This window comes from Lepus europaeus, chromosome 18, assembly GCF_033115175.1.
Source record: "Lepus europaeus isolate LE1 chromosome 18, mLepTim1.pri, whole genome shotgun sequence".
NCBI lineage: Eukaryota > Metazoa > Chordata > Mammalia > Lagomorpha > Leporidae > Lepus > Lepus europaeus.
The window spans coordinates 2,394,030-2,421,564 of NC_084844.1; the positions used below are offsets into that span (position 1 = coordinate 2,394,030).

At 65.8% G+C, this 27,535-nt stretch overlaps 1 protein-coding gene across 1 annotated transcript; it reads right to left on the bottom strand.

Annotated features, from left to right (window-relative positions):
- Nucleotides 1-435: 435 nt before the first annotated feature.
- LOC133776855 (basic proline-rich protein-like) lies at nt 436-27,275 on the bottom strand. Its single transcript, XM_062216128.1, has 11 exons — nt 27,238-27,275; nt 19,871-19,966; nt 19,014-19,126; nt 17,454-17,509; nt 13,184-13,315; nt 12,740-12,793; nt 4,219-4,692; nt 3,692-3,791; nt 3,429-3,520; nt 2,256-3,210; nt 436-485 (listed from the first exon to the last, which is right to left on the bottom strand). The coding sequence occupies exons 1-11, from the start codon at nt 27,273-27,275 to the stop codon at nt 436-438; spliced, it is 2,160 nt and encodes a 719-aa protein (XP_062072112.1).
- Nucleotides 27,276-27,535: the final 260 nt, after the last annotated feature.

The window sequence follows — 27,535 nt, forward strand, 5'->3', positions numbered from 1 at the left end:
GTGGACGATGGCCCAGGTGCTTGGAGCCCCACCCCAGACCTGGAAGAAGCTCTTGGCTCTCCTGGCTTTGCATCGGCACAGCTCTGGCCATCGTGGCTATTTGGGGAGTGAACCAGTGGATGGAAGACCTCTCTCTCTCTCTCTGTAACTTTGCCTCTCAAATAAATAAAATCTTAAAAAAGAATTCGCTCAGATGCACCCCCTGGTGCTCCGTGGACCTGCACTGTGTCCCTGGCAGCCTTTCCCAGCCAGAGCCCCAGGCCGCGGCTGCTGGGGTCCGGGGCACAGCCCCCCACTCCCTGCCTCAGACACACTGTGGGTGCGCACGCAGGGCATATGGGTGGGCCTGCTGTGTGCTGTGCTCCGGGGCTCTCCCGGAACCACGCAGGGCAGTGAAGCCCAAGGGCCTACACTTGGCGTGTTTCTCCTCGGTGCTCACGGCTCGGCCAGGCAAGCATCCCCGAACATCACCGGCACACACAGAACTGGCAAGGGTATGCACCAGAGAGAAAGCACCCCCCCCCCCGGGAGAACACATGTGGCCCAGGCCAAGCAGGAGCGACAGGCGGCGCTGTGGGCACAGGGAGGCAGGTGAGCGGCAGGTGGGTCCCGCCGCTGTGGGGAGGCCAGGCCAAAGGGGCCGAGGGCGTCAGGGCTGCGGAGCAGGGCCGGGGAGGCAGCTGTGGCTCTCAGGGACGAGGAGTTTATCTGATGTTTCGCTCCAGGGCCGGGCAGCTTACTTGGAGTTCCACCGGACCGGCCAAGGTAGAACAACCCAGACAGGCCCAAGGGCCAGATATGAAAGGCGGGAAGCGAGTAAGAGGGCGGCAGCCACTTGTCTTGGACACTCTGCTCTTGCTCCGGGCCCCCGCCCCCCACTGCACTGTCTCTCAATCTTCCAGGGCATGGCTTCTGCATCACACAGCCAGGCAGGACAGCTGGGAACAAGGGAGGACCCACAGGGTCCTGCACCCTGGGCACGGGCTCCTCATTTGTGCATATTTAAAGATGCATCTGTTTATTTGACAGTAGTTAGGTCTTCCATCCACTGGTTCACTCTCCAAATGGCTGCAATAGCTGGGGCTGGGCCAGGCCAAAGCCAGGAGCCAGCAGCTCCATCCGGGTCCCCCACGTGGGTGCAGGGGCCCAAGGACTGGACTACCCCGCGGTGCTTTCCCAGGCTCATGAGCATGGATCTGGATCGGAAGTGGAGCAGCTTGGATGTGAACCAGCACCCATATGGGATGCTGGCGTTGCTGGTGGGAGGGGGGCTTAACCCTCCACACCCCTCCTTGTCTGTTTTTAGACTGGAAATGTGCTTTGAGGGTGCAGGCCCAGCTCCCCCAGCCCGGGCACCCCATTTGTGCTGCTTCTCAAGCCACGGCTCGCCCGGGAAACCACAGCCGGCTGACCCCACCGCCCCCCTGAGTCTCCAAGCCAGGACCCCATCCTCTGGTCCTTCGCACAAGAAGAGAGACCCTCTCAGGCCCCACAGCGGGCTCCCTTGCCCCAGGCTGGGGGATGCTGGCAGCAGCCACACAAGCCATCCGCTCTTCTGATTTTCGGAAACCCTAAGCTCATCTCCCTCAGCCCCTGCTCTCAGCCTGGGCATGGCAAAGCCTGTCTGGACCAAGGCCCTGGGCGACCAAGGCCTTGGGGGCTTCCTTCTCTACTGATGCCTAGAAAGGCCGGGGGTGGGGTGGGGGTGGGTGGGTGGGTGTGGGGGTGGGGGACAGAGGCACGCAGCCCTGCCCAGGGAGGTCGGAGGGAGGACTCACCTCCACTGCTCCAGACCTCCTCCCGTTTCTAGGGACCCCCGGGGCGCAGGCGAGTGTCTGGGTAAGGGCCGCCGCTGGCGTTGGCCGGCCCCCAAGGCGACGCCGGGCTCCAGGGTCCTCCGGCGCGTCGCTCTCCCTACGGCCCACCTGCCTTGCGGGGCTGGCGCCGGAGGCCGCCGGAGGAGGTCTCGCCCGAGCCCGCGGGGCCACGGCGCTACCCATCCCGCCGCCCTCCCCGGCCGCCGCCGCGAGCCCCCTCCCTCGCCGCGCGCCGCGCGCTCTGCCCGAGCCCCCGCCGCCGCCGCCGCGTGCTCCCAGCTGCCTCCTCGCTCCAGCCGAGCGAGCCAGAGGAACGAGAGAGAGAGAGAGAGAGAGAGAGAGAGAGAGAGAGAGAGAGGGAGAGGAGGGAGAGGAGGGAGAGGGGGGAGAGAGACAGAGAGGAGGCGGCGAGGGTAGAGCGAGAGCGGAGCGCCGAGCCTGGGGGCTGCTCCGGAGCCGGCGGAGCCTCCTCGGACAGCGGCCACGGCCCGGGCCCCAGCAGCTCGCGTGGTCGGAGGAGACGCGGCCGCCGCAGCCGCCCGAGCCCGGCCTCGCGCGCCCCTCGCCGCCGGCTCGCCGGTGCCCGTGCGGCCCCGGGACGCCGCAGCCCGCTCGGCGGCCGGGGCATGGCCGCCGGGCCCCCGTCACCTGCCGCGGGGACCGCTGAGCCCGTGAGTACCCCAGCCCGCGCCGCCCGCCTCGCCCTGCGGCGGTCATTACCACGGCCGTGAGCGGGTTGGGGGTGGGGGCACGGCCCGGGGAGGGGCGCCTGGGACCCCGCGGCGGGAGGCGGGGCTGGCGAGGGCGCTCGGGGAGGGGTGGCGCCCTCGGGGTCAGGGATCCCCTCGCGGGGTCGGGGTTCTCGTAGCTCCTCCGGGGACGGGGTCCGATCTTGTGAATGGGAAGGCCCCGGGATCCGGCTCCTTGGAGACGCCGGGGAGTCCCGCGCGCTGCGTGGCCGTGGCGGCGGCGGCGGCGGCACAATGCCCGGCGCGGGGAACTCCCGGCGGGGGAGGCCGAGGCGGGCGGAGATCCCGGGAGGCGGCCGGAGCCCGCGCGGGTGGCAGCGCGGGGGCCGGGACCCCGCAGTGGTGTCGCGTGCTTCCCGCGAGGGATCCAGGCCAAAGACGCCCTGCGGGGTTCTTTGAGGGGAGGGCCGCTGGAGGGAGGGGCTGAAGACCCCAAGGAGTTGTTGGGAGGAAGGGGCTCCCACGCAGTGCCGGGGCGTGCGCGGGGGAGCGGCGCGCGGGGCCGTCTCCGGGGCGCCCCCGGCCGTCTCCGGAGCGTTGTTGGAGAGGCCCCGGAGGGAGCGGCGGCTGCTTCTTCCGAGCTTTGGCCGCCCCCCAGGGAGGCCGCAGCCCGGGTGGCCGGGCACAGCCCTGGCCCTAACTTTCTGCCCCGGTGGCCCGGGGAGGCGGCGAGGCTCGGCCCTCCGGAGAGGCCCGCGGTCCTCTGGGGGCCCTGGGGCGCAGCCTCCCCACCCCGGGCGCGGAGCCCCGCAGCGACCCCGCCGCCCGAGGCCCGCCCCCAGGCGGTGTGGGCACGAGGGCGCGGCGTCCCGCAGCGGGGCTCCGTCCGGTCTCGGAGCGGCCCTGGGATTCCGGGACTCACGTGGGGCGGGGGTGGGACGCGCGCGGAGAGCACGGGCGGGGGTGGTGCGGGGAGATTCGCGGACGCCGCAGCTGCTTCCCCGGCCTTCGCAGCTTGGCGTGGGGGGCGGGGGGCTCGGTTGATTCTTCAACGGTCACTTTTTAGAGGGGCGCCGCGGTGGAGGCAGAGACAGGCACCGACGGGACCCAACGCCGGCCCAGGCCCTCCCTCCGCCGGGTCGCTGGTGTCCCGCCGGCGGGGCTCGGGGCGCTCTGGGCGCGCACCTGGAGCCCCCAGCGCCGCGCCCGGAGCAGGTAGGCGGCGCGCTGAGCGGGGCCGGGTCGCGGGGTCTTTCCTCCGGAGGCCGGCTTTGATTTTACTTGTCTGGGAAAAAAAAAAAAAAGCCAGCGAAGAAAGTGAGCGCTGCCGCAGAAGCCGCTGGTTACTGCGCAGCGCGGCGCGGCGCGGACGTCTTAATTAGGCTGCGCGGTTCGCGGGGGACATTCCGCTAATTAAAACCAGGCCCTCCAGGTGAGCGGAAATGGCGAGGCAGGGGGGAGAAAAGTTGTAGTGAAAGCGCCGCCTGACGCAAGCCGGGTGCGGGCGGCCGGGGGCGCCCCGAGGCCGCAGAGGGGCAGGGGGCGCCTCCCCGGGGTTCCGCCGAGCCCCGCGCACCCCCTCCCCGCCCGCGGCGGGCGAGGCACTCCCTTCTGCGGCGGGGACGAGCTGCCACCCCCGCCCCTCCCCGGGGACCGGAGGCCTCCCTGCGTGGGCGCCCGGCTCGCCGCGCGCTCCTGGGAGCAGGCTTAACCCGTCTTCTGCCGGCCAGGAGCTCCAGGGACGACCCCGGCGGGCGCCGGAACGGGTGAGGCGGGGGCGCCGGCGGGGCTGGGAGCGGGGCAGGCCCGCAGGGGCTCGGGGCTGTCGGGGAGGCGGCCGCGGGCTGAGGCCAGGGCTTGCGCGAGGCGCGGGGGCCGCTGGCGTTCTCTCCGGAGTTGCCCAGTGCTAACAGCTGTACCGTCCGCCGTGGGACCGCTGTGACCCGCCCTCTGCAGGGGGGCCTGCAGAGTCCTGTCCGCTCCGGGCGGTGGGTCGCCCGCAGGAGCTGGGGGTCCTCACTTCGCTGGGCCTTGGCCTCCTGCGCTCCCCGCCGGCCCCGTGAGCGCCGCTGGAGCCGCGGCAGGGCCGGGCGGATGACGGCCCCTCCGGCGGGGGCGGCAGCAGGCAGCCAGGGCTGGGGGGCGACCCCGGCGCCTCCCGCACGGTCCTGGGGCCGCTGGGGGCGCTGCGGGGGAGGAAGGCGAGGGCTCCCTGAGCGCCTTCCGCGCCAGGGCCAGCGGGAGGGGCAGGTGACCATGACCACTGCGAGGAGGCCTCCGGGGCACGGTCCACGGTCTGGTCCCTGCGGCTCCCTCAGCCCTGAGCAGGGGTGAAGCGGCCAGATCATTGTGCTCGCTGGTCCTGGGCGAGGGGGAAGCAGACAGTGGTGGGAGACAAGGCCCTCCTGGCCACCTTGTTGGCTCTGTCTGCGCTCCCTGCAGGCAGCTCTCCCGAGCCAGCACCCCGCGCCCCGGCCAGCTCCTCTCCTCTGCTGGTACCAGGCAGAGGTGCCTCGTGCCCAAGGCCCCAGAGCCTGGTGGGTTTGCCCCTCCCCCCCTGCCTGCACCCAGCAGCCTTTGCCTCGTGCTTGTGGGATCAGGGAGATGTGCATCTGGGGCGCCTGTCCCACCTGGAGTGCCGGGGCGGTGCCTGGCGAGGCCGTGGGGACCGGGGAGTGCCAGGCCGTGCTGTGCTGTGGGCCTTCCTCCTGGGCCCGCGATGCCCCTGCAGTGTCCGTGGGTGTCACTCGCGTTTGTCTCCACCCTCCTGCCTGATGCTCTGTTATGAAAACAAATGGAACCTGACTCGCAGGTGACGTCGGCCAGGGAGTCTGTGTTTTTAAACAAGTGAAGGGAAAAGCCATGATGAACACCCCCCCACCCCCGCAGCAGTGGTGCTCCTGGGGGGGCTGCCTCGCCCCACGTCCCCGCCTGCAGCTGGCCCTGGCCGTGTGGGGCTCCCCACGTTCTCTCCCAGCGCCGCGGGGCTCTTCCCGGGCCCCGAAACGCCCAGTCTGCCGCCGCCTCCTGGTGTTTGTGAACTTCTGGCTGCAGCCCCCTCCCCACGCCATCCACCCGTGTCTCCTCCCCTCCACGCCGTCTCCTCCACCTGATGAGAGGAGTGAGTGCCGTGTCTGTGCACCTTGGGGCCGGCTCTCGGAGCATCGTGGGGTGATGCGTGTAATGGGGTGCAGTTATGGGCTGGGAACCCAAGAGGGGAGAGCGAGCACCCTTCCCTCCAGGAGCTCCTTGTCACCCAGAACCACCCGGCTGGAAACAGACACCCAGGGGCTCGCTGTGTCACACCTTCTGTGGCGCCTGGAAGGTGCTAGAAGGATCAGGGCGTGGAGTCTGGCTTTCTTGGAAAGCGTCTGCTCCGGCAGCCCGGGGCCCGCCGCGGGTGTGACTGGCGTTTGGCGAGGTGCGGGGCAGGGGGAGCCGCCACGAGGGACGGCACTGAGCAGCCACTGAGGTGCTCCCTGGTGTGGCTGCGTGAGCCACGGCGGTGGTAGGTGTTGGGGAGGAGACGCGCGTTCGCTCTGGGAGCAGAGAGCACAGGGCGAGTGTGGTGCTGGGAGCCAGAGCCGGGCTCTCGTCCTCGCCCTCCCGGGAGGAGACCCGTCCTGGCTTTTCCCATCCTGGAAGGCAAGTGGGGAAAGGTGGGTCCTGCCCTCCGCCTGCCCTGGAGTCCCTGCCAGGCCCCCTCCCACCCCGCCTTCCACCGAAACACTGGGAGCCGACGGTGACGTCAGAGGCTGTGGGGGGGAGGCAGCCCCAGAACAGGAGCCGTGCCCCTCCTGTGCAGCGTGGGTGGGGTTCTGGCTGAGCCCACGGAGGGCTGAGCCACGACCGTGACCTCAGCCCAGGCTGGGGGCTGCCGAGTGGGCGCTGTCTCGTCACCGCTCCTTCTCTGTTGAGGCTTCGTCATTTAGGGCCGGAACGTGCGGCCCCAGCCGGAGGGTCACATCCCCTGCTGGACACTGCCCACCCGCTGTGCACAGTGGCTGCTCTGAGCGCTTCTCCCCGGGACGCGGGGCAGGGGACAGACGCCGGGGAGGCGGCTGCCCTGTGCCCGGCCATTGGCGCCGCATGCGGAGCTCTATGCCCAGCCGTCTGCTCTCTGCACTCAGGGTGGGCCGGGTCGGAGAGGCAGGTGGGCAGGGGAGACGGCCTCGGCCCCTCTAGAAAGCAGTCGGCTTGCAGGCCAGCACTCTGCCTGGGCACAGACACCTGCGTCCCCACGGATCCTTCGGAGTTCCTCGCGTATCTTTTCCGTGGCTGGGATGAGACCACGCGCGTATCTTTTGTACCAGGGCGAGGACGATCCTCCATCCTCTGGGCCTTTATTTCTCAATTCTCAAAGCCAACACAAAGTAGCCCAGCTGCCCCAGGCTGGCTTCTGTCTCATAGGGCTGCCGGTACAGTTGTGGGGGTCGTGCACTGCATAAACCTAGGGCGTGGTCAGAGTTCGGCTGCCCTGCTCACCAGTGCCTCTTTGTGATGCCAGATAAGGTCGAGGGTTGGGCGTGGCCAGAGAGGGGGCTCTCTGGGGCCTGGGTCCTCCTCCGCCCCACCCCATGGACGTCAGGCCGGAGGTCAGGTCTTGCGTCATTGTGTTTCCGGCTCGTGAGACCACAGAGAAGCTGTTCTTGTTCAAGCTGGTCTTGGCAATGGGGCTTTGTATGTAAAGATGGAGACCTCGGTTGATGCCAAAGGACTGAGCTTGCTTGTAGTAAAAAAAAGGTTGGATATGGGGGCCGGCAATGTGGCGGGGCAGGTTAAAGCCCAGCTTGCAGTGCCGCATCCCATATGGGCGCTGGAATGAGTCCTGGCTGCTCCACTTCTGATCCAGCTCTCTGCTATGGCCTGGGAAGGCAGTGGAGGAGGGCCCAAGTGCCAGGGCTCCCGCACCCACGTGGGAGACCTGGATGGAGCTCCTGGCTTCAGCTTGGTCTAGCTCTGGCCACTGGGGCCCTCTGGGGAGTGAACCAGTGGATGGAAGACCTCTCTCTCTCTCTCTCTCTCTCTGTCCCTCTCTCTCTCTCTCTCTCTCTGTAACTCTTTCAAATAAGTACATCTTAAAAAAGAAAGTTGGATACAATGTGGAGAAAGATGTGAAAGGGTGCAGACACTTAGTTACCCTGAGAAGTGAATTCCCACTAAACTTGAGGAGTTTCTCATCCTCCCAGAACCAGAGCTTCCGCTGCTGGGTTAAACTGAAGACGACTCCTGTCTCCTCTGGGACGGTCAAGGACTGGGTTCAGGGTGGAGCTCCAGCATCCAGAGCAGACGGACCCCTCCCCATCAGAGGGCCTGGGTTCGAGTCCCAGTCCTGCTCTGCGCCTGCCTCCAGCTTCCTGCTGTGGCCCAAGGACTTGGGTCCCTGCACCCACGTGGGCGACCACATGGAGTTCTGGGCTCCTGGCTTCTGCCTGGATGAGATCTGGCTGCTGTGGGACTGGGGAGTGAACCAGCAGATGGGAGATCTCTCTCCCTCTCTCTCTCTCTCTCTCTCTCTCCTTCTCTCTTTCTCCCTCCCTCTCTCCCTCCCTCCCTCTCTCTCTCTCCAAATAAGAATTGCAGTGAATAAATATTTAAAAGGAGCTCCAGGTCTGTGTGCGCACGCGGACTTCAGAAAGTCCATGGTTTCCTTTGGTGCAGAGTGTTCTGAAATCCGTGCAGTTTCTCTGTGACGTGGATTTTGCCACAGACCTCTCCCCTCGACATAAACTTATCTTTTCCTTCCGTTTCCCCTGCACCTTCTGAAGTAAGAGCCGGGCCAGCCTCGTCCTCCTCACCCGACCCTGCCCATTTTTTTTTTTTTTTTGGCAGTAGCAAGAAGAGATTTTGAACCCTCTGTTTCAGCGAGGAGGCATTCAGATGGCTTTTAAATAGTTGGCATGCTTGGAGCCGGCACTGTGGCATAGCGGGTAAAGCAGCCGCCTGCAGCACTGGCATCCCACATGGGCGCTGGTTCAAGTCCCGGCTGCTCCACTTCCGATCCAGCTCTCTGCTGTGGCCTGGGAAAGCAGCGGAAGATGCTCAAGTCCTTGGGCCCCTGCACCCACAAGGCAAGACCCGGAGGAGGCTCCTGGCTTCGGATCGGCACAGCTCCGGCTGTTGCAGCCAATTGGGGAGTGAACCCACGGATGGAAGACCTCTCTCTCTCTGTCTCTAACTCTGACTTTCAGATAAACAAATAAGTCTTTTAAAAAAATGGGTGGCATGCGATTGCCATGCACTGTTTTTGTCCCTACGCCAGCTGTCTCCTTGAGGTCCGAGAAGAAAGAACTGTCCGTGATGGTGGCAGCTGGGGCAGTGCATGGCGCCTGCTGGCCCCCAGGCACGGGCCGACGCCCTCGGTGCCTTCCCTTGCGCCAGGAGGTCTGGTCTCAGCCGTCCTTCTCCACGTGTCCCTGTGAGTTCAGGGCTCCCTGGCATCTCGGCCACCCCCCCCCCCCATCCACCGTCATGGTAAGAAGCACCCCGCCATCACCCCCGCCACAAAGGCTTCTGGATGCACGTTGAAATGGAGCCTGCACAGGCCAGGGCTGTGTGTGAGCGCCCGGGAGGACCTGGCCTGTAGGTGCCAGTGGCGACGGCGCGAGGCCGAGCTGGCCGCTGGTGGCCGCAGCAGAACGTGCTGTGGGCGAGGGGTGCGGACTCCTGGCCACCTCACACGGCGCATGCAGCCGGGCTGTGGGGCCACTGTACGGATCGGCTCACAGATCTGCGCGTGGTAGGGAAGCACGCTGGAGGCGTGGCCGTGAGCCTTCCGGTGCCTTCCGCCTGTCGCTAGGGTTAGGGCAGCAGGTGCTGAACCTCGGGAGGCCTGGGTGCGGGCAGGTCGCTCCATATGCACGCTGCCAGGGTGCAGAGACGCTCTTGGAAGGCCTAGGCGGGGCTGTGGGGGGGACCCTCCTTGTCTTGGGCAGGATGTCCAGGGACCCACAGGGGACCAGGCCCCCTGTGCTTCTGCAAAGGGGAGGGGCCTTGGACAATAGGCGATGGGGTCGGGGTCAAGGCCAGCTGGGTTTTCCACGATGGGGAGGGACTGAGGAAGCGTTGAGCCCCGTGCTCGCAGCCGCCTTTCCCGACCCCGCTGGACCTGTCCGTGGCCGCCCCAGCTTCCCTCCCCGGCTGTGCGGCTCTGCCCAGCCCTGCCTCCGGAGTGGCGATGCTGTTGGTGTCGGTGCAAACTCTGGAATGAAACGTTAAGTGGGTGCTGTCTTCCTGGAGTCCTGACTGCCCCCACCGACGGTACCGTCAGGCACGGCAGAGGGGCCCCGGCAGGCGAGGTGGGGGCGCCGGAGCCCGGAGGAGTTTCCTGCACAGGCTGGGCTGGAACGCGCGCTCGCCGCCTTCCCTGGCCTCGTCTCCCCAGCTGCTGGGGACAGGACTCATGGCACTTGCCAGGTGCCCCGTGAGGGTGCTGCCCTGGGCGGGTGGGACCTACCCAGCCGAAGAGGCCGGAGACATGGAGGGCAGGGTGATCGGCGACCTCTGTGTGACCCCCGGCCGTGGGGGCTTTAGGGCATTGAGGGGTCCCGATTGACGCGTTGACAGCTGTGCGTCTTGGTGATGGAGACGTGGCTGATGGGGCGCCTGGGATGCCCTGGTGATGGGTGTCAGCTTTTGGGGGTCCCTGCGCGCGGCCCCCCTGGGAGTGTCGGGGGAGCACCGAGCGTCTGCACGGGACTCTGCCCTTGTTCCCATGGGGACAGTGTCTCAGTCACCGGCGTTTGCTGCTGGCTTGCCCACGCTCAAACACACAACATGCTCGTGGCATGCGTGTTTCTGCCGCGGGGACTGGGCTCCTGTTGGGGAACCAGAGCCGGCTTTCGGGACACAGGGATAACGGCAGAGGTGTTTCTGTGCCAAGGGGCAGCCCCGGCTCCCTTTAGACGTGTCCACGAGTCGCCACGGGCACGGGATGTGTCCCGACCTCTCTGCATTGTTCCACCGAAATCCCAAGGAGAAAACTCGCGAGAGCGGACCTGGAAGGCGTCAGCCCCGAGGTTCCTCAGAAGGTGACGAGCGCAGGAAAACGAGGCAGCCTTCAGGTGATCGTGGGAACGGGGTGGTCGCGTGTACTCAGATGGCGGAACGCTCACCCGGGAGCCGGGGCTGAGGCTCGCGGGCCCGACCCCCAGGATGCAGCCTGCCCTGCGCCTGTCACCAAGACACACCCCAGGAGACAGGCCCTGGCCCCCTGCGGATGAGTGGGGACCAGGACGGTGCTCACCCCCCCTCGTGAGCTCCCTCTGGCCGTGCCGCTTTATCTGCCCGAGAACCGGGCCTGGGAGGCAGGTGCCTGTGGCTCCTCTGCGGCCTTCTGCCTCCCCCGCAGCGCCCGGGCTGGAGCAGCGTAAGCTGGGCGGGGGCTCTCCTCGCTGCTGGGTCCCTCCTGCGCTGCCTCTGTCCCCCTCCCCAGCCTGTCTCGGGCTCCCGCGCCCCCCTCCCCGCTGCCCTCCTTCACCCTAAGAGCCGGGAAGCGGTGAGGGGCTGGCACTCGGAGGTCAAGCCGTGCTGGGCCCGGAGCAGCCACAGGGAAGATTTACGGCTCCTCCCTGCCCGGTCTGATGGACAATTAAAGCCGCGTCGTTAGGAGAGAGGACGGTGGGAATAAATCAGTCCCCTCCACTCGGGCGGCCGAGCCGGGCTCCCCTCTGGTGCGGGCTTGAAGGTTCCAGGATGGACTGCCAAGGCCTGACTCACGTGAGCCCCGTGGGAGCCAGGGCCTGAAGACCCTGGGTGCCCCCCCCACGATGGGGGGAGGGGCAGGGACTCTGCAGACGGCACATTTGCATGCGGTTTTGTCCCCTGAGCATCTGGAAGCCCTGGAGCCACAAAGCTGAATGTTTGGGGGTCAGAAAGGAGGCCTCGGCCGGCGCCGCGGCTCACTAGGCTAATCCTCTGCCTTGCGGCGCCGGCACCCCGGGTTCTAGTCCCGGTCGGGGCACCGAATTCTGTCCCGGTTGCCCCTCTTCCAGGCCAGCTCTCTGCTGTGGCCCGGGAGTGCAGTGGAGGATGGCCCAAGTGCTTGGGTCCTGCACCCCATGGGAGACCAGGAGAAGCCCTGGCTCCTGCCATCAGATCAGCGCGGTGCGCCGGCCGCAGCGGCCATTGGAGTGAACCAACGGCAAAAGGAAGACCTTTCTCTCTGTCTCTCTCACTGTCCACTCTGCCTGTTAAAAAAAAAAAAGAAAAAAGAAAAGGAGGCCCCATCCTGCACAGAGTGCATGCCTGTGTTTGTACACGCGTGTGGCGCCTGCACAGATGCACACATGTGAGTCATGTGCACACGTGTGTCGTGTGTGAGCGTGTGCACGCTCTCCTCTGAGACACTCCCAAGCTCTGCCTCTGGGACCCCGCGTGCCCCTGCGGGGAGCTGTTCCCCAGCGTGGCCAGGCCCTGGGGCCGCCCCCGTCTGCTGTCTGCACGTTGCCCCAGGACCCCGGAGCCCTGGGCAGCATCCCCAGGGAAGCGTGGTGTCTGTGGGGCGAGAGGCCGGCACTGGCAGCGCCCCCACCGGCCACTCGCCGAGCCTGCGGGGGACGCGACGTTCCTGCCAGCGCGCGGCGTCCCATGTGTCTGCCTCCTCCGCCGCCCCCACCCCCTCTGGTCTGATTGTGGTGACGGGATGGAGCGGTGCCACGTGAGGCGTGGGGCCGTGGCGGCAGCCGTCACTCAGCAGCCCGCACGCCGGGCGTGCGTGAGCTCCGATACTACAATTATGTGTGCCGAAGGCTGCGAGGGCCAGTTAGGATTTTTCTCTCTTTTGAAAAAAATGTTTCCCTTGTCACAGGCACGCAGCGCGGCCTCCGCAGCTGTGACCGGGGCCTCGCTGGCCGCCAGGCGCTGCCCAGCCCTGCTGGCTCCCGTCAGCAGTGCCACACACACGAGCTGCAGGTGGGCGGGCGGGCGGGCGCCGCCATTGTCCTGCTCCTGGGGGCTCTGCTGCCAGCAGGGACTTAGCCACGGGACCCACAGAGGCGCATGTTTGCACGCCGGGAACGCACACGCCCCATGAACACACGGGACAGGCGACCTCAGGACAGTGGCTCCCTCTGCCTGCACTGAGCCCCCGGGGCGGGGGTGGGGAGGGGTGCTGCTGTGGTTTTGTGGGTGATGAAGTTGTGCTGACCACCACACACACGCATGCCGGCCCTGGGAGGAGGATGGGTGGCACTGGGTGGGGCTTAGCGTGTTTTGGAGAACGAGTTCCCGTACCTGCCAGCTCTCGCGGGAGGGGTGCACGGAGCACTCTCTGGGGAAGGGGGCGTCCTGAGGGGCATGGTGGGGCTCACAGGCAGGGCAAGAGCCTGGTCTGAAGACGAAGGTGGGGCGTGGGGCTCCACGGACTGAGGTGAGCCGGTGGCCTCCCCTGTGTGTGGAGAGGGAGGCAAGGCCCAAGCCACCAAGCACCACGTGACAGCTCCACAGGTCGCAAACTTATTTTTTGTAAAACTTCCCCAAAGTTGCCATGGTTACGTGCAAGGTCCTCGCGGTCCCTGGGTCTCTGTTGCTGTGCGTGGAGCCGCTTGGAGTAGGAATGAAAATCCTCCGTGGTGGGGCTCTGTGTGCTCCCCTGTGTGGGAGTCGGCTGTATGCCACTGCCGAGGGGGGGGCAGGGTCCGTCTCCCATGCCGACGCCGACGCCGACCCTGCCCATACCAAGGTCCCTGACATGAACGGGGAGGGCCGTGGGGTTTGCCCCGTGCCGGCTGCTTGGCTGAGCGTTGTCTGTCCCTGGACGGGCGGCCTCTCCCCTGTGCCGTGCCCCGTGGGGCTCTCGGAGGTGGCTTCCTGCAGGGGGGAATTTGGGGAGCATTGTGGCCGGGGGCTGGGCAGAGAGAGGATGAGGAGGGTAATGAAGCCAGGGCAGGTCCCTTCCAGCTGCCGCCCCTGCACCCCGAGCAGGACCCTCGTGGAGGAGGGGGCGTCACCCCCCCGGGCCCTGCCAGGCTGCATGGGGAGCCCTGGGGAGCCCGCAGTCCATCCCCTGTGGCCAAACCGCCCACTCGGAAGAGCAGCCCAGGCCAGGGGCTGGCTGTTTGCCCCCCGCGAGGGTGGCCTGGTGGCTTCCTGTTCTTCCTCGGGATGGATGGTGTGGCCCATGGTGTTCCTGTGGAAGGGACCCCATGGCCCCAAGGGTGACTGCTCCCCGCTGGCCACAGCGTGAGGTCATCCTTCCTGCCCCCGCCCCTCCCCCACCTGCACGGGGTATTCACTGGGGACTGTGGGTGCAGGAGCTGGGACCAGGTGGTCACCCCGGGGGTGGGGACAGTGGTGACACGTGAGGACTGGGCAAGGCCCTCTTTGTCTTAGTCCCATGCCCCGTGCTGGCCAGGAGCCCACGTGGCAGCTGTGGGACATCTGTGGCAGGGGCTCTGCTGCCATCCCTTGAGCATCAAAGACCCCCCTGCCACAAGTCTGTCGGAGGACGGCGACCCCTCCCCTTCCCTGGGCGGCCATGCCCACGCCAGGACTCCGGGGTGCACCGGCCTGCTGAGCTTCCTGTGAGTCCGGCTCCCACGGCAGAGGGTTTTTGCAGCTAGAAAAACGCACACGCTCCCAGCACAGGCACAAACATTTTCTTGGGAGCCCCCTGGGGCTGAACACATGCGGCTGCCGTGACTCCCACTCCACCCCGCCCAGGTCTGTTCACACCCACGGCCAGGGCAATTCAGCGAGACTCCTGGAGAATCCTAGGAGCCGGTCGGCTGCCTCAGAGACGGTGAAGGCACACGGGAGGTTCGGAACATTCCACGGCACGGGATGCAGTGTGGCTGTGTGTTTGCAGGCTGCCAGCACCAGCGGGGCAGATGGGGGAGGGCAGGCCTGGCAGGGTTTGCACCCCGTCTCCCACGCTTCCTGGGGGAGACAGCTCCGAGGCCAGCGCCTGAACACTTAGCAAGGCGCTCTCCTCCCCTCCTCGAGGCTGGCCATCAGCATTCACGGACATTCCAAGAGCGCCTCTGGCCCTCCCCTGGGCTGGCCCCCGGGTGGGCTTCCATGTTCCTTTCCTGCTCCACAGGTTCCTGGTGCCACCACTCGCCCTGCACCTGCTGATGGGAGGCTGTGGGGCTGTGGGGAGGGGCCCACGGGCCAGGGACCCTCTGAGCTGCAGGAGGGAAGTGGCTGCGGCTCCTCGCGGGGCGGAAGCAGGCCCTGATTCCCAGCCTGGTGGGTCCTGTGGGGTTTGCTGCACATCCTGCCCGACAAGCTCCCTTCCGCTCGTCCTGGGGGCCAGGCTTGGCCTGGACGCGATGGTTGTCCCAGAGCCGGGGTGGGCTGCCTCCGGAAGGGGCTCACGTGCTCCATGAGCCCCCGTCTTTCCTGGACTAAGAGGTAGAAGGGAGGGAGCTAAAGCATAAGGGAGGTTCTGGGTTGCTCCAGAAGGTGCCGGACTGTTCTGGGAGCTCTCTGGAGACTCCTGCAGGTGCGGGACCCTGGGGCCGGCTGTGACCTTCGGAGTCAGCGCGTGATTATTGATGCTAATGGGAAACGGACCGAGAGGATAATTCAAGATGGCAGACGGATCGATGTTATTTATATTTAGCCCGTGACTGTGCAGCGCGTTTCTCCACTGGCAGACTGGCCCTCGTGGTCCTACTTCATACACCTGCTGCCCACCGGCAGAGGCCTGCGCCTTGCCCGCCCTCCCGGAGCACCAGGAGCCCGTGTGACCCGGCAGCCAGCGTGCCAGCCCCATCCTTCCCCGCTGCCCGGTTGGCACACCCTTCCCAAGGGCATCCCATGGCTGGTCCGGCCCTGGAGGAGGACGGTGGCCAGTCCACGTGTGTCAGGGTGTGGCAGGTAGAGTGGTCCATCCACGTGGGGCTGCTGTGGCTGGGCAGTCGCCTCGGGGATGCGGAAGTGTGGGGACGCCGTGCGTGGCCTCGGCACTGTCTGCTCAGTGTGGAGCCCGGCACATGGTGGGGCTCACCTTGCAGCTGCTGGAGATTGGGCTCTGGGCTCAGGATGCTGGGCAAGGTGGCGTGGGCTGCTCTGGGAGCTCACGTGTGTCACATTTGGGTTTCTCTATGGTGAGCTTGACCTTGTGGCTCAGTGCCCCCAGCCCGCCCACCTCCGCACACCTGTGCCAGCCGGTGGCTCACCGTGGGGACTCGGTGCTCCGGGGTGGGCTGGGCAGTGCTGGCACCAGCGTTTCTGGACATGTGGCCTTTGTGGGCCAGCCCTGTGCGGTGTGGTGTCCTCCTCGGGGACACAGCAAGTTCTGACCTACTGTGTGACACTGCGGGGAATACGTAACCTGGAGGGACAGCCTGGGGTGACAGATCCCCCCGTGGGAATTCCCCCAAGGGCTGACTCGTGTGCGTTGAGGGCGGCTGTGTCCTTGCGTCCTTGCCGGGGCCGCCGGGGACACCTCGAGGCTGCCTGTCTCCCTCTCCCTCTGGACACCAGAACCTCAGCCTCAAAAGTTGAAAAATCTCCTCCGCCTTGCGGTGCCGGCACAACGGGTTCTAGTCCCGGTTGGGGCACCGATCCTGTCCCGGTTGCCCCTCTTCCAGGCCAGCTCTCTGCTGTGGCCAGGGAGTGCAGCGGAGGATGGCCCGAGTGCTTGGGCCCTGCACCCCATGGGAGACCAGGAGAAGCACCTGGCTCCTGCCATCGGATCAGCGCGGTGCGCCGGCCGCAGCGCGCTACCACGGCGGCCATTTGAGGGTGAACCAACGGCAAAAGGAAGACCTTTCTCTCTGTCTCTCTCTCTCTCACTGTCCACTCTGCCTGTCAAAAAAAAAAAAAAAAAAAAAAAGTTGAAAAATCAACCTTTAAGGGCTCCGGTGTCTCGAGTCAGACATCACGTCCCTTACAGTTTGCGGAAGAAAGGTTTTCATTTAGTTACCGACAGAGAGGGCGGGGCGGGGGTGGGGAGAGAGCACGAGTTCCCACCTGCGGACCCCACTCCCCCAATGCCTGTCACAGCCAGGCCTGGACCAAGTCGAAGCCAGGAGCCTGGAGCTCATTCTGGGTCTCCCACGTGAGCCAGGCACGTGAGCCATCACCCGGTGCCTCGCAGGGTGTGCGTTAGCAGGAAGCTGGAGTTGGAGCTGGAGCTGGAGCTGGGGCTGGGAATCCCGCCGGTGCACTCTGGTAGGAGGTGCAGTCCTAGTGGTGGGGACAGACGTCCGCCCCGGCTGGCTGTAATATTTAAAAGCTTGACCGGGGGCCACACTGCCCGCCTGGAGGAGCTGTCACCCCAGGGCAGGAGTGAGCAGGAGGCACTGGCTGTGTGCTCCCAGGGCTGGGCGGCACCTCTGCCTGCAGCCTCGGCGGCGGGGGTGGGGGCGTCTCAGGTGCATGGAGAGGGGCTGGTGGCAAGGACAAGACGCACCGGAGTATCGGGGTCTGGGGACCTCCGTGCCTGGGTGCCACTGGGTGGGTGGGGGCAGGGGTTGGCTTCTGCCTCTGTTTGTCCCTGCTGCCCTGCACGGCGTCCTCTCGACAGCGCTGTACCAGAACCTTCTAGAATGAAGGTCCTGTTTTTGGACTTGCATCCTGTGCTCTTGAAGGCGCCTCCTGGCTTTGAGGAACCTTCAGGCACCGTCTCAGCCCATAGCTCTGGGACTTTGTGGAGGAGAGGAGGGCGGGACGAGCTCGCCCCTCCCTGGCGCGTAGTAGGTGCTCGGGCAGCGTTGACCCGAGTGTGTGGACAGAGGCTACTTGTTTTCCTCCGGCAAGAACAACCGACAGAGGGAGCAGGGCGGGGGACGGCGGTGAGGGGTGGACTGAGCCTCCGCCCACGCACCTGCCCCCCGCAGGCGGGCTCTGGTTCCTGTCCTGGGGCCCGGTGGCTCCTGGGCTTCCAATTTCCTCTCCTGGACCTCAGGCCCGGGACAGGCTGTGAGGGGAACGGGCGTGGGGCCAGAGCACACGGCGGGGCCTGAGCTGGTGCCAGGGTGGCCGTCGCTAGCCTCACCTCCTCTTCCTCCTCCTGCCGTTTTGCGGTCAAGGCGTGGAGAGGGAGACGGGCGTCTGTGGGAGATGTAGTCGCGTCTGGGAGGGCCACTGTGCCTCCCGGGTAGGAGGCGGTTTTAGAATTCCTTGGAATGAAGAGGGGGTTCCACACTCCAGCTCCCCGCTCCCTGCCCCTCGCAGCCCCTCGCCGCCTGCCCGAGTGGGGTTTTCTGGTGCTGGGGGGGCGGAGTGACCGGGCTCCAACAGGGAGAGGGCTTATTAAAATTAGGCCTCACAGCGCTCAAAAAGCAAGCTTGTGAGATTGAGGCCACGGAGGGATCGTGCATTCTCAGCCAAGACCTCACATAAGCATCGGAATAAAAGCCTGACACACGTGTGCGGGTGTGCACACGTGCAGGGAGCCTCAGGAAATGAGGCGTTCGGTGCAGAGCGACCGGGGAGAACCGGAGCTGCCCGGGAGTGAGGGGTGCGGGGGCGGGGTCCTGCCCCGGGGTGCGGGGGGTGCTGGGGGGTCCCGCCCTGTCCTGCCCCGCCTTCCTCCTCTCTGCCCACCTACCTCTGTCCCGAGAGCTATGACTGCTGCGGCCCCTGGCGGCCGCGTGGGAGCTGCCACTGCAGACCTGGGGTTGAGGCCAGGCCCTCCCTGCCACCCCAGAGGTCAGGCTGCTGGGTAGGCTATGGTTTGGGGTCCCGGGGCAGGGGTGTGCATGGGCAGGGAGCAGCAGCCAGGCCATGTCTCAGGGGTCAGGCGTGGGGCAGCCTCCGCCGTGCCCTTGTTTCCTTACTGGGGTCACTTCTGTATCCTGACCAGGCTCAGGGTAGGAGTTTGCGTTCCCCAGAAGCACAGCAGCCTTAGTTTGGGCCTGCAGGGAGTGGCCTGGGTCCCCGAGTCCCATGGGGGAGACGAGGGGCTTGCTTGAGAGTGGGAGAGGGGCAGGGGAGGGGTGATGCACCCCTGGGCAGCCAGTCTCATCCCGACCCTGTCTGCTGGCCTTCAGGGGACAAAGGACAGTCTGTGTGTTTCCAGGAACGTCCCCATGGAGTGGCCCCGTTGCCCACAGAGTGACGGGTTGAATAATACTGTGTAAGTGTATACACACACAGGTGCACCACATGCTGTCTGTGTCCATGTGCACACACACCACACCTACACGCACATACATACACCATACTCACATCAGACACACAACGCTGTATACATGTGCACACACCATACCCACACGCGCATGCACACACCACACACACACCCCCGACATACAGTACACACAAGCACAGATACACACATCAGACAGTACACAACACACAGGCACAGGTGCACACACACGAGGTACACAGTACACGCACACACCCATGCGTGTGGCTGTTCTCCCGCCTGTGTCAGGCTCCTGGCCTCTCACGCCGGCTTCCTGGAGTTGTTCCCCCACCGCTGTCCCCGCTGTGTTTTCAGTGGCTCTGAGGAGGGAACAGGGGCCCCGTGGGAAGCTCCTATGTGGACCTGAACTCCAGAGTGGCGGCAGGACAGCAGAACTCAGGCAGGGGTGGGCACGGGGATGCCACCTGCCTTCTTCCCGGGGCCTGTGCGGCAGCTGCCGCCTTTCCTCGCTCCGGGCCGGGCCTGGCACGCAGTAGGTCCTCACCACGTATTTGTGGACGATGAGTCTGATGCCGTCCGTCCTTTCGGGGTGGGTGGGGCCCGGCGGGGCTCTGATTTCTGGAGCTGGGATTGGTCGTGGGTGGGGTCCCCGGGATCTCCAGAACTGAGTGGTTTTGGAGGCCACAGCCGCCCTGCACCGTGGGCTGCGGGCTGCCAGGCTCAGGGTCTGTCCGGGGTCTTTGCTCACGGGGGACCCTGCGCCCTGACCCCAGCCTGTCCCCTGCATTCCTCGTTTCTGGAACATAGAAGGCACGGAAGGCTCCCAGGGGCCCCACAGGCGGAGGGCAGCGTCCCGGTGTCAGGCCGGCCGCTTGCAGGCCGTCAGGTGCCCTGCGTCCCCCTGGCCCTGCTGGTGAGAAAGAAGAACCGGGAACCGGCATGGAGCAGATGAGACAGGTAGACAGGCCCCGGCCCCGCCCCACCTTCAGTGCGTCCTGGTGGAAACGACCTTTGCCGCCATCCTTGACCTTGAGCCTTCTTTCTTGGAGGAGCCGTCTCCCGTCTGGCCAAGCTGGGATGCCCTGGGCAGGCCACGCCCCTGGACCTCTGGCCCCACTGAAACAAACGGATGACAAAGCAGCCCGAGGGCTGGGGAGGAAGCAGCAGTCCCCAGCTCGCGAGATCGGCTGTGTTTCGGGAAGCCTGTGTGTGGGAGCGCAGTCCCAGGGCTGCTCACTCTTCATCGGCCTCCTAAGCAAAGCAGGCAGAGGCTCGGCCATTCCAGGCGTCCTGGGGCCGCCCGCTAGCCCCAGCGCTGCCCTCACAGCGCGGCGAGGGACGAGCTCCAGAAACCCTGACTGCCGGCTACAGCGCTCTCTCGGTTGGCATCCATCACGGTCGCCTGGCACGCCGGGGCCAGCCTGGAGGAGAAGGGCAGGGTCAAGGGGTGGGCGTGGCCTTTGGGGGCCAGGAGGGCAGCTCAGGCAGCGCGGGGGCAGACATTCCCGCACTGGGCATGTCCCCGTGGGGTCCTGCTGGCCTCCAGGAAGTGCCTGGGCAGAGCCTTCGCCATCAAACCTCCTCTTCCTCCCGTTTATCTGAGAGCTGCATCTTGCTTTGTACAAACCTCTCACCCTTCCCACTCCTCCGAGTCATGCACTGGGGGCCACTGCTGAGCCCATGGCCCTGCCCCGGGCACCGGGCCTCACAAGGCTGCCTGGCGTGGGCAGCTGTCCCTGCTGCCTCACCCGGGAACCCCCGGAGGGACCCCTGACTGCTTCCCGCGCGGCTGGGATGGGTGTGTGCAGCCCCTAGGCCCCCTGGAGCAGCCAGGGTCTCCCACGTGCGTGGCGGGGACCCGCGTACTTGGGCTATTGCTGCGTTAGCAGGAAGCCGGACTCGAGCAGAACTGGGACTGGGACCCAGGCGGGACTCAGTGTCCCAATCTGTGTCTTTTATAAAATAGACTTGTTTTTTACTTATTTGGAAGTCAGAGTCAGAGAGAGAGAGGCAGGGAGACAGCGCTCCGCTGGTTCACCCTCCAGGTTTCTGCAGTGGCCAGGGCTGGGCCAGACCAAGGCCGGGAGCCAGGAGCTTCCTCCTGGACTCCCCCATGGGCGCAGGGGCCCAGGCACTCGGGCCGTCTTCTGCTGCTTTCCCAGGTGCATGAGCAGGGGGCTGGATCAGAAGTGGAGCAGCCGGGACTCGAGCCAGCACCCACGTGGGATGCCCACATTGCAGGCAGGGGCCTTTGCCTGTTAAGCCATAGCACTGCCCCGCCAAGCTGTGTCTTAACCACTGTACGGAGTGCCTGCCCGGGCCCTGTGCCTTTCTTGGGAGAGAAATAGCAGTGATGGGGAGGGGTGGGCCTGGGGCCAACAGATGGAGCAGGAACCTGGCGTGCAGGTCCCTTCCTGGTCCAGGGGTGGGGACGTCCACTACGGCAGAGGACGAGCTCCAAGACCCCCAGGCACACTGGAAACTGCAGGTGGCGCCGAATCCTGTCTTGCACGCCTCTGCCCCTGCAGACCCACGGTAGATAAAGTGCGGTTTTAGATCAGGCACCGTAAGATGTTAACCACGCTGACGGCACAGAGCGGCCACAGCAGCGTCCTACAGTGGAGCCGCTCGCGTGCGGCTGGGGGCTGGGGAGCCACGGCCGTCGTCCGGAACCCGAGCCGGCGGCCCACGTGGCGCGGACAGTGTGCACGCGCACAGGCCCGACGCCTGCCTTGGGGGGGGGGGGGCTCCTGGTGGCTTGGGAAGGCCGACGATCGTGGCTCAGGAGCTCTGTGTGTGTCTGGGGTTGTGCGCGGGTGCTGAAGGTGGGCCGTGGTGATGAGGGTGGTCATCGTGCTGTTAGCTTCCTGGGTTGGGGGGACAAGGCTCTGTGCCGGGCGCCTGGAGTGGCCTGAGAAGGCCGGGCACAAAGCTGCCCTGGGGACCCTGCCATCCTGGCTGTGTGGGGTGAGGACCCGGGCTGCGCCGCTCCTCCCCACCCAGAACCCCCCTCCTGCCCCCGGCCCCAGCACACATGTCCCTCCCGCCTCTCGGCTGTGCATGTCCTCTGTCCCGCAGCCTGAGCGGGGGTCCAGGGGTCCCCTGGCCAAGCAGGTTTGCCCTCGGCTCCTTCTGTGGCTTGGCGGATGATGCTGGCGCCCTCCTGGCTCTGCTGCCCCTCTCCCGCTCTTCTGAGCCGGGCTCCACGTTGGGGGTGAAGCAGCGGGAGGTGTGGTCCCCACTCCTGCTGGCGCCTCCTGCCCAGGTGAGGGTCTCAGGGCCCGGCTGCCACCACCCAGCTGTCAGTCATGCCACCTTGGTTCCTCAGAGCCTTGCCTGTGGCCCGAGAGCCTCCCAAGGTCTGAGGCCCATTTGTGGCCCTGAGTGGCCCGGGGCTGTCACATGGACCTGTGCCCCCCTCCCGCTGTCTGCTGGGTCTCGGCACTGGGAGGGCAGCGGGGGCAGGTGTGCAGGGTCTCTGGTGTCCCCCTGACTCTGGCCGCAGACTGGCTGGGCCTGACCCGTGGCTCAGTCTATTTCAGGTCTGGGCTGCTCAGTCCCAGGACCCACCCTGCTCCCTTCCTGCAGGTCTGCCCGGTCGCTGGGCCGGTGAAAGGTCAAGGCCGTCCACAGCCATCTGCGCCCCGAGTCTCGGGCGGCGGTGCCCCCACTTTACCGCGAGGGTCCCGGCCCCCACTGCCTCCGAGCACACGGCAGGGCCGGCTTGGCGACGCGCCTGACGTAGGCTGGGGATTGTTGTCCCTGACGAACCCTTCAGCTCAGACCCGGGAAGCCCTGCCCAGGAGGGGGGCACTGGACAGCCGTGTGGGCCCCCGTGGGCCCTGGTGTGGGAGGCCAAGCGGGATGAACGACCAGGCCTCTGGGGCGAGCGTCTAGCCACATTCCACGTGGAGTCGCTGGGGTGGGCGCAGCTGGGGACTCGGGACCCCAGGGACGGCTTCCTGCATCCTTGAAATGCGAACGTTCTTCCTCCCAGGCCCAAGTCAGGAGAACAGGGGTGCCGTGGGGCGGACGTGAGGCCTGGCGTGTGTGTGCACTCACACACACGTGTATACATTTGCACACATGCACAAACAATGCACACATGCACACGTGCAAGCTCCACACGTGCACACACATGTGCAGTGCACAGTGCACGCTCACAGTGGACACACGTGCAAACTGCACACACATGCACACACAATGGACACATGCAGATTGCACACGCATGTACACAATGCACACATGCAGACAGTGCACACATGTTACACACATGCACACAATTGCAAACAACACCTGCACACAATACGCACAGACAATGCACACACGTAGACACGTAACAGGTGCAAACCTAGTACAGTGTGTACGTGCACACACAGTGCACACATGTGTACACGTACACACACGCAGAGGCACGGGCCTGGGCCCCGAGAGGACGCTCTCCAGTGTGCCCTTGCTTCCTGGCAGCGTCTCTGGAAACCGGGCCAGCTCCCTCCAGGGACTTGGAACAGGGAGCGGTGTCCCCTGCCAGGCCCAGCAGGTGGCCCCGGGCTGTGTGGGCACAGGACAGCCCCTCTCCCTCCCCTGGAGGCAGGAAGCAGCGTAAATCCTCCCCGTACCTGGCACGGTGGGCAAGGCATCTGCCGCCGCCCCGGGGAGGCCCGGCCTTCCTCCCAGAGCCGATTTCTCACCTTGGCGCACACGTGGAGGCCGCGGGCGACGGGAGACTCCGAGGTCCCTCGCCAGGTTCAGCTCCTCCCTGCCAGAGGCTGGTCCCTGTGTCTGGAGCACCTGTCAGTGCCTGTGCTGGGGTCAGCCGCCGGGTGGCTGGAGCCAGGCTCAGGGCAAGCCCTGGAGTGAGCAGGAGCTGCGCCCCTCTGTGCTGCGTGGCCCCCAGGGCCTCCCGGGGGGACACCGGCGGTCAGTGGTCTCTGCCAGCCCCAGGGACGCCTCCGTCACCGCGGGGGCCTCTCTCTGGTTGATGACCCAAGGCCTTGGTGCACAGCTGGAGTCCCGGCTGTCACTTCCAGGCAGAAGGTGAGGGTGGGGCTTGCTGCCCGGCCCGCTTGGTCATGGCCTTGGGGAATGGTCCGGAGGGGACATGATGTCTCCCAGCGGGGGAGCAGGGGATGCTTGAGTAGCCAAGGGAGGAGGCGGCGGCAGGAGAGGTGCTGGGGCCAGGGCGGTCACAGAGGCAAGGGCTGGGATGCTGGGCACGGCCAAGCGCTTGGCCATGGGCCTTTGAGGGTGCAGGGCCAGGCTGCCTCATGTGGGCGGGGTGGGGGAGAGTGACCAGTGGCCGGCCAAGGCCAGGGAGCTTGTGCTGTGGCCCCACCACATCTGCTTCCTGTCCCAGAGGCGGGACCATGATGGCACCGCAGCCGGCTGTCCAGGCTCCTGACCTCTGCGTCTCAGGGAAGCAGAGCAGCCCCAGTGCCCCTGCCTCCCCAACCTTGGTCACCTCCCAACCTCCATGGGTCCCATCCTGGGGACGTGGTCTCTGTGACAGCGTTCCTGAGCCTCTCCGGGAAGCTGGCGGCGGGTCAGGCACCCCCTCCTATGCGCACTTCGCCATAGGAGCCATGGCAGCTGATGCTGTGTGTGTGTGTGTGTGTGTCTAAAGCCAGCTCAGGCACCGTGGGCTACCCGAGACAACAGAGACAGGGAGCCGTGAGGGGTCTGTGGCTGCCCCATGTGGCAGAGCCAGACGTGGCCCCCACTGGGCGTGGGAGACCACAGGCTGGGGCGGAAGAAGGACTGAGGACCCAGGCTGGCCCTGCTGGGGGAGGATGAGGGACGGTGCCAGGGAGCGCCGAGGGCCACGTGGCTGTGCACACACCCGGGGCTGCTGCAGACCAGTGCTGCGGGGAATGGGAGCAGCCAGGGAACCTGCGGCCGATGCCACCGCAGCTGCGTGGAGACGGCGTGGGCAGTGGGCAGAGGCCCCGTGCCGGGATCCATGGTGAATCCTTGCGGCTCCAAGCCCACACCAAGCAGGCCACGCCGGCTCCCTGCGCCTCTGGCTCCCTGCAGGGGCTGCGTGTACTGCTACATCTTTACGTAACCCGTGGGTGCAGGTGACTTCCGGACGTGGCCTGGGTGGGTCCTCCAGCCTCCAGGGGAGGTTCGAGCCCACCTACATGGCGAGCACAAGTGGGTGCACCCCACAGCCAGGCCCTTCCGAAGTGAGGGCCGCCATGGCCATGCCGAGGGGGACACGGAGACCACCTGCCCCAGGGGTCCTCAGGCCACGGGAGCGGCACCCTGCTGCGTCCCTGCTCGGCCGTGGCCTATTTTGCATTCCCGCTGGGCTGAGGGTTTGTGCTTGGAGCTCCCCTGAGCTGGGGCGGCTGCCATGCTTCTGCCTCTTCTCGGCTTTGTGCTTTCCTGGAAACCCGCCACGAGCGAGGGGAGCCTGACGGGCAGCCCCCTTCCCCGAGCCAGCGCAGGTCCGGCAGGTCTCTGCAGAGCAGAGGGGCTGCAGGGCTCCCAGTGCTCGGCCCCCAGGCTGCAAGAGACCCCCAAGGTATCCGGAGCCCCGAAGTCTGTGGAGGGCTGTGTGGCCTGGGCGTCTCACAGGTGCGTGTGGCCAGGTGGGTGCCCGGCTTTTCCTGGAGCCGCTCCCGCCGGCCCGGCTCCCCTCCGCCTTCCTCGCCCTCCCCTCTCCCTGCATCTCTGCTGCTTCAGCCGCTGGGTCCCCAGAGGCCCTTGCAGAGTGCTGGGAAGAGGGCATATCCAGGGCGGTGTGGCCTGGCCCTCGCCCCACAAGGGGCCTCCAGTCACGAGGGGACGGGAGGCCGAGGCCACGTGCCCCGGGGCGCAGCCGCTAGGTAGCGTAACCCGAACCTTTGAGGTTGTTCTTGCATCACGGTGCTGTGTCTCTGGCATTGAGGGAGCTGGCTGTGCTGTGCCTTTGTTCGCCACATAGGCAAGCCATGCCGGGCAGGGGCCGCCGTGGAGGGTCTGGGGGAAGTGTGCCAGGGCGGGCACAGGGGAGAGCACTCCGCGTTCGGGTCACTTTTCTGGTCCATCAGGCACTGGCGAGCTCTGTGCTTGCCCAGGCCTGGGCTGTGTGGCTGGGTGGGCCGTGCCGGGAACACGCGTGTGTGACTGCTGCCGTGGGCAGTGCCAGGCAGGCGGACCCCTGCCCCTCCCGTGGGCACAGTTTTCCTTAGGTGCTTGCTCACAGAGTCTCTCCTCATCACTTGACTTAGGTCTTTACAAAGTTTCCTGTTTGCAGTGGGCGCATGGGAACTGTGTAGCCACAGGTGGAAGGGATTGGAGCTTAGCGGCACCAGCGTACCCTCCCCCGGCCTGTCAAGTCCCGTTGCTTCACGGTAACATTTCAGCTCCTGTCTGAGCCATTTGGAGACACACATGCATTATTAATAGCCCTGGCTGCCTTGCTGCAGAGTGCACGCTACTCACGAGAGCTGACGCCAGGGGCTGGGGGAATTCAGGGAGAATTCACATTCTCCTCCTGAAATATTTATTTATTAGGCAGAGTTAGAGAGGTCTTCCACCGGCTGGGTCACTCCCCAGGTGGCACCCTCTGGGTGCCTGGTGTGGCCAGCCGGGCCCGCCATGAGGAGCAGTGGCCCTGGGTGCCCTGGACACGCAGGGAGGGCATGCCAGCTCCAAACCCTTGGGGCTGCACGCGGATGAGGGCCCTGGCCCAGGCCCCAAGCTGCTTCCTTAAGAATCTGCAGCGCCTCATCGTCCGTCTGAGGCTTGCATTCTTTTTTTTTTTTTTAAGATTGTATTTATTTGAGAGGTAGAGTCACAGACAGTAAGGGGGGGGAGGGGTCTTCCACCCGCTGCTTCACTTCCCAGATGGCCACAACAGCCAAAGCTGAGCTGATCCGAAGCCAGGAGCCAGGAGCTTCTTCTGGGTCTCCCATGTGGGTGCAGGAGCCCAGGGACTTGGGCCATCCTCTACTGCTTTCCCAGGCCACAGCAGGGAGCTGGATCAGAAGAGGAGCAGCCGGGACTAGAACCAGTGCCCATAGGGTATGCCCGTGCCACAGGCAGAGGATTAACCTATGGTGCCCCAGCGCCAGCCCCCCTCCCGTGCTTCTCAATGATGTAACTGACAGCCAGGCAGGGCCGGGATGGAGCTGGCCTCGCAGCCCTCGCAGCCCTCGCAGCCCTCGCAGCCCTCGCAGCCCTCGCAGCCCTCGCAGCCCTCGCAGCCCTCGCAGCCCTCGCAGCCCTCCTCCCCCTCCTCCCCCTCCTCCCCCTCCTCCCCCTCCTCGCCCTCCTCCCAGTGTCCTGTCTGAGCTGCTGGTCTCTCCTCCCTGAAACTCGACGTCTGTGTTTCCAGGGCACTCACAGCTGTGGCAAGCCAGGCAGAGCAAACAGCCCGCGGCTCCCCCAACCCCGCGCCAGGCCTCTCCTCTGAGCCCCCTGGAGGGCTGCGTCCCACGGGTGCCGTCAAGGTCTCCAGGAGTCGCTGGGAGCTCCGCCCAGGTGGTTCTGAGTGACAGGAGGGCTTGGGGAGGGGCAGCCCCTGCTGTCGGTGGGAAGTGTCACTCACACGAGTTTGAGATGAATAAAGTTTTGCCTGCGCTAATTCTTAGACGGCTGCTGAGCCAGTAGATCGTGTGTTGGGGGGGGGGGGGGGGCAGCGACGAACTTGTGAACATCTGCCCAGCATCTGTGTCTGCGTCCGTCGTCCGTCTGTCGTCCGCACCTGTCCATCTGTACGTCCATCATCCACACCTTGCCCATCTACGTATCCACCGCTCATCTGTCCACCCAGCCACTCCTCATCCATCCGTGCCAGTTCGTCTGTCCGTCCTACCATACCATATCCATCCGGCTGTCCACCCCTTATCCATCTTTTTGTCCACCTATGCCTTATCCCTCCACCCAGCCCCCATCCACGCCTTGTCCATCTGTCCAGTCAGCCGTTCGTTTCCATCTGTTAATCCACCTGTCCGTCCGTCCGTCCGTCGTCCTCTATTCTGTATTCATCTCTGTCGTTCTCT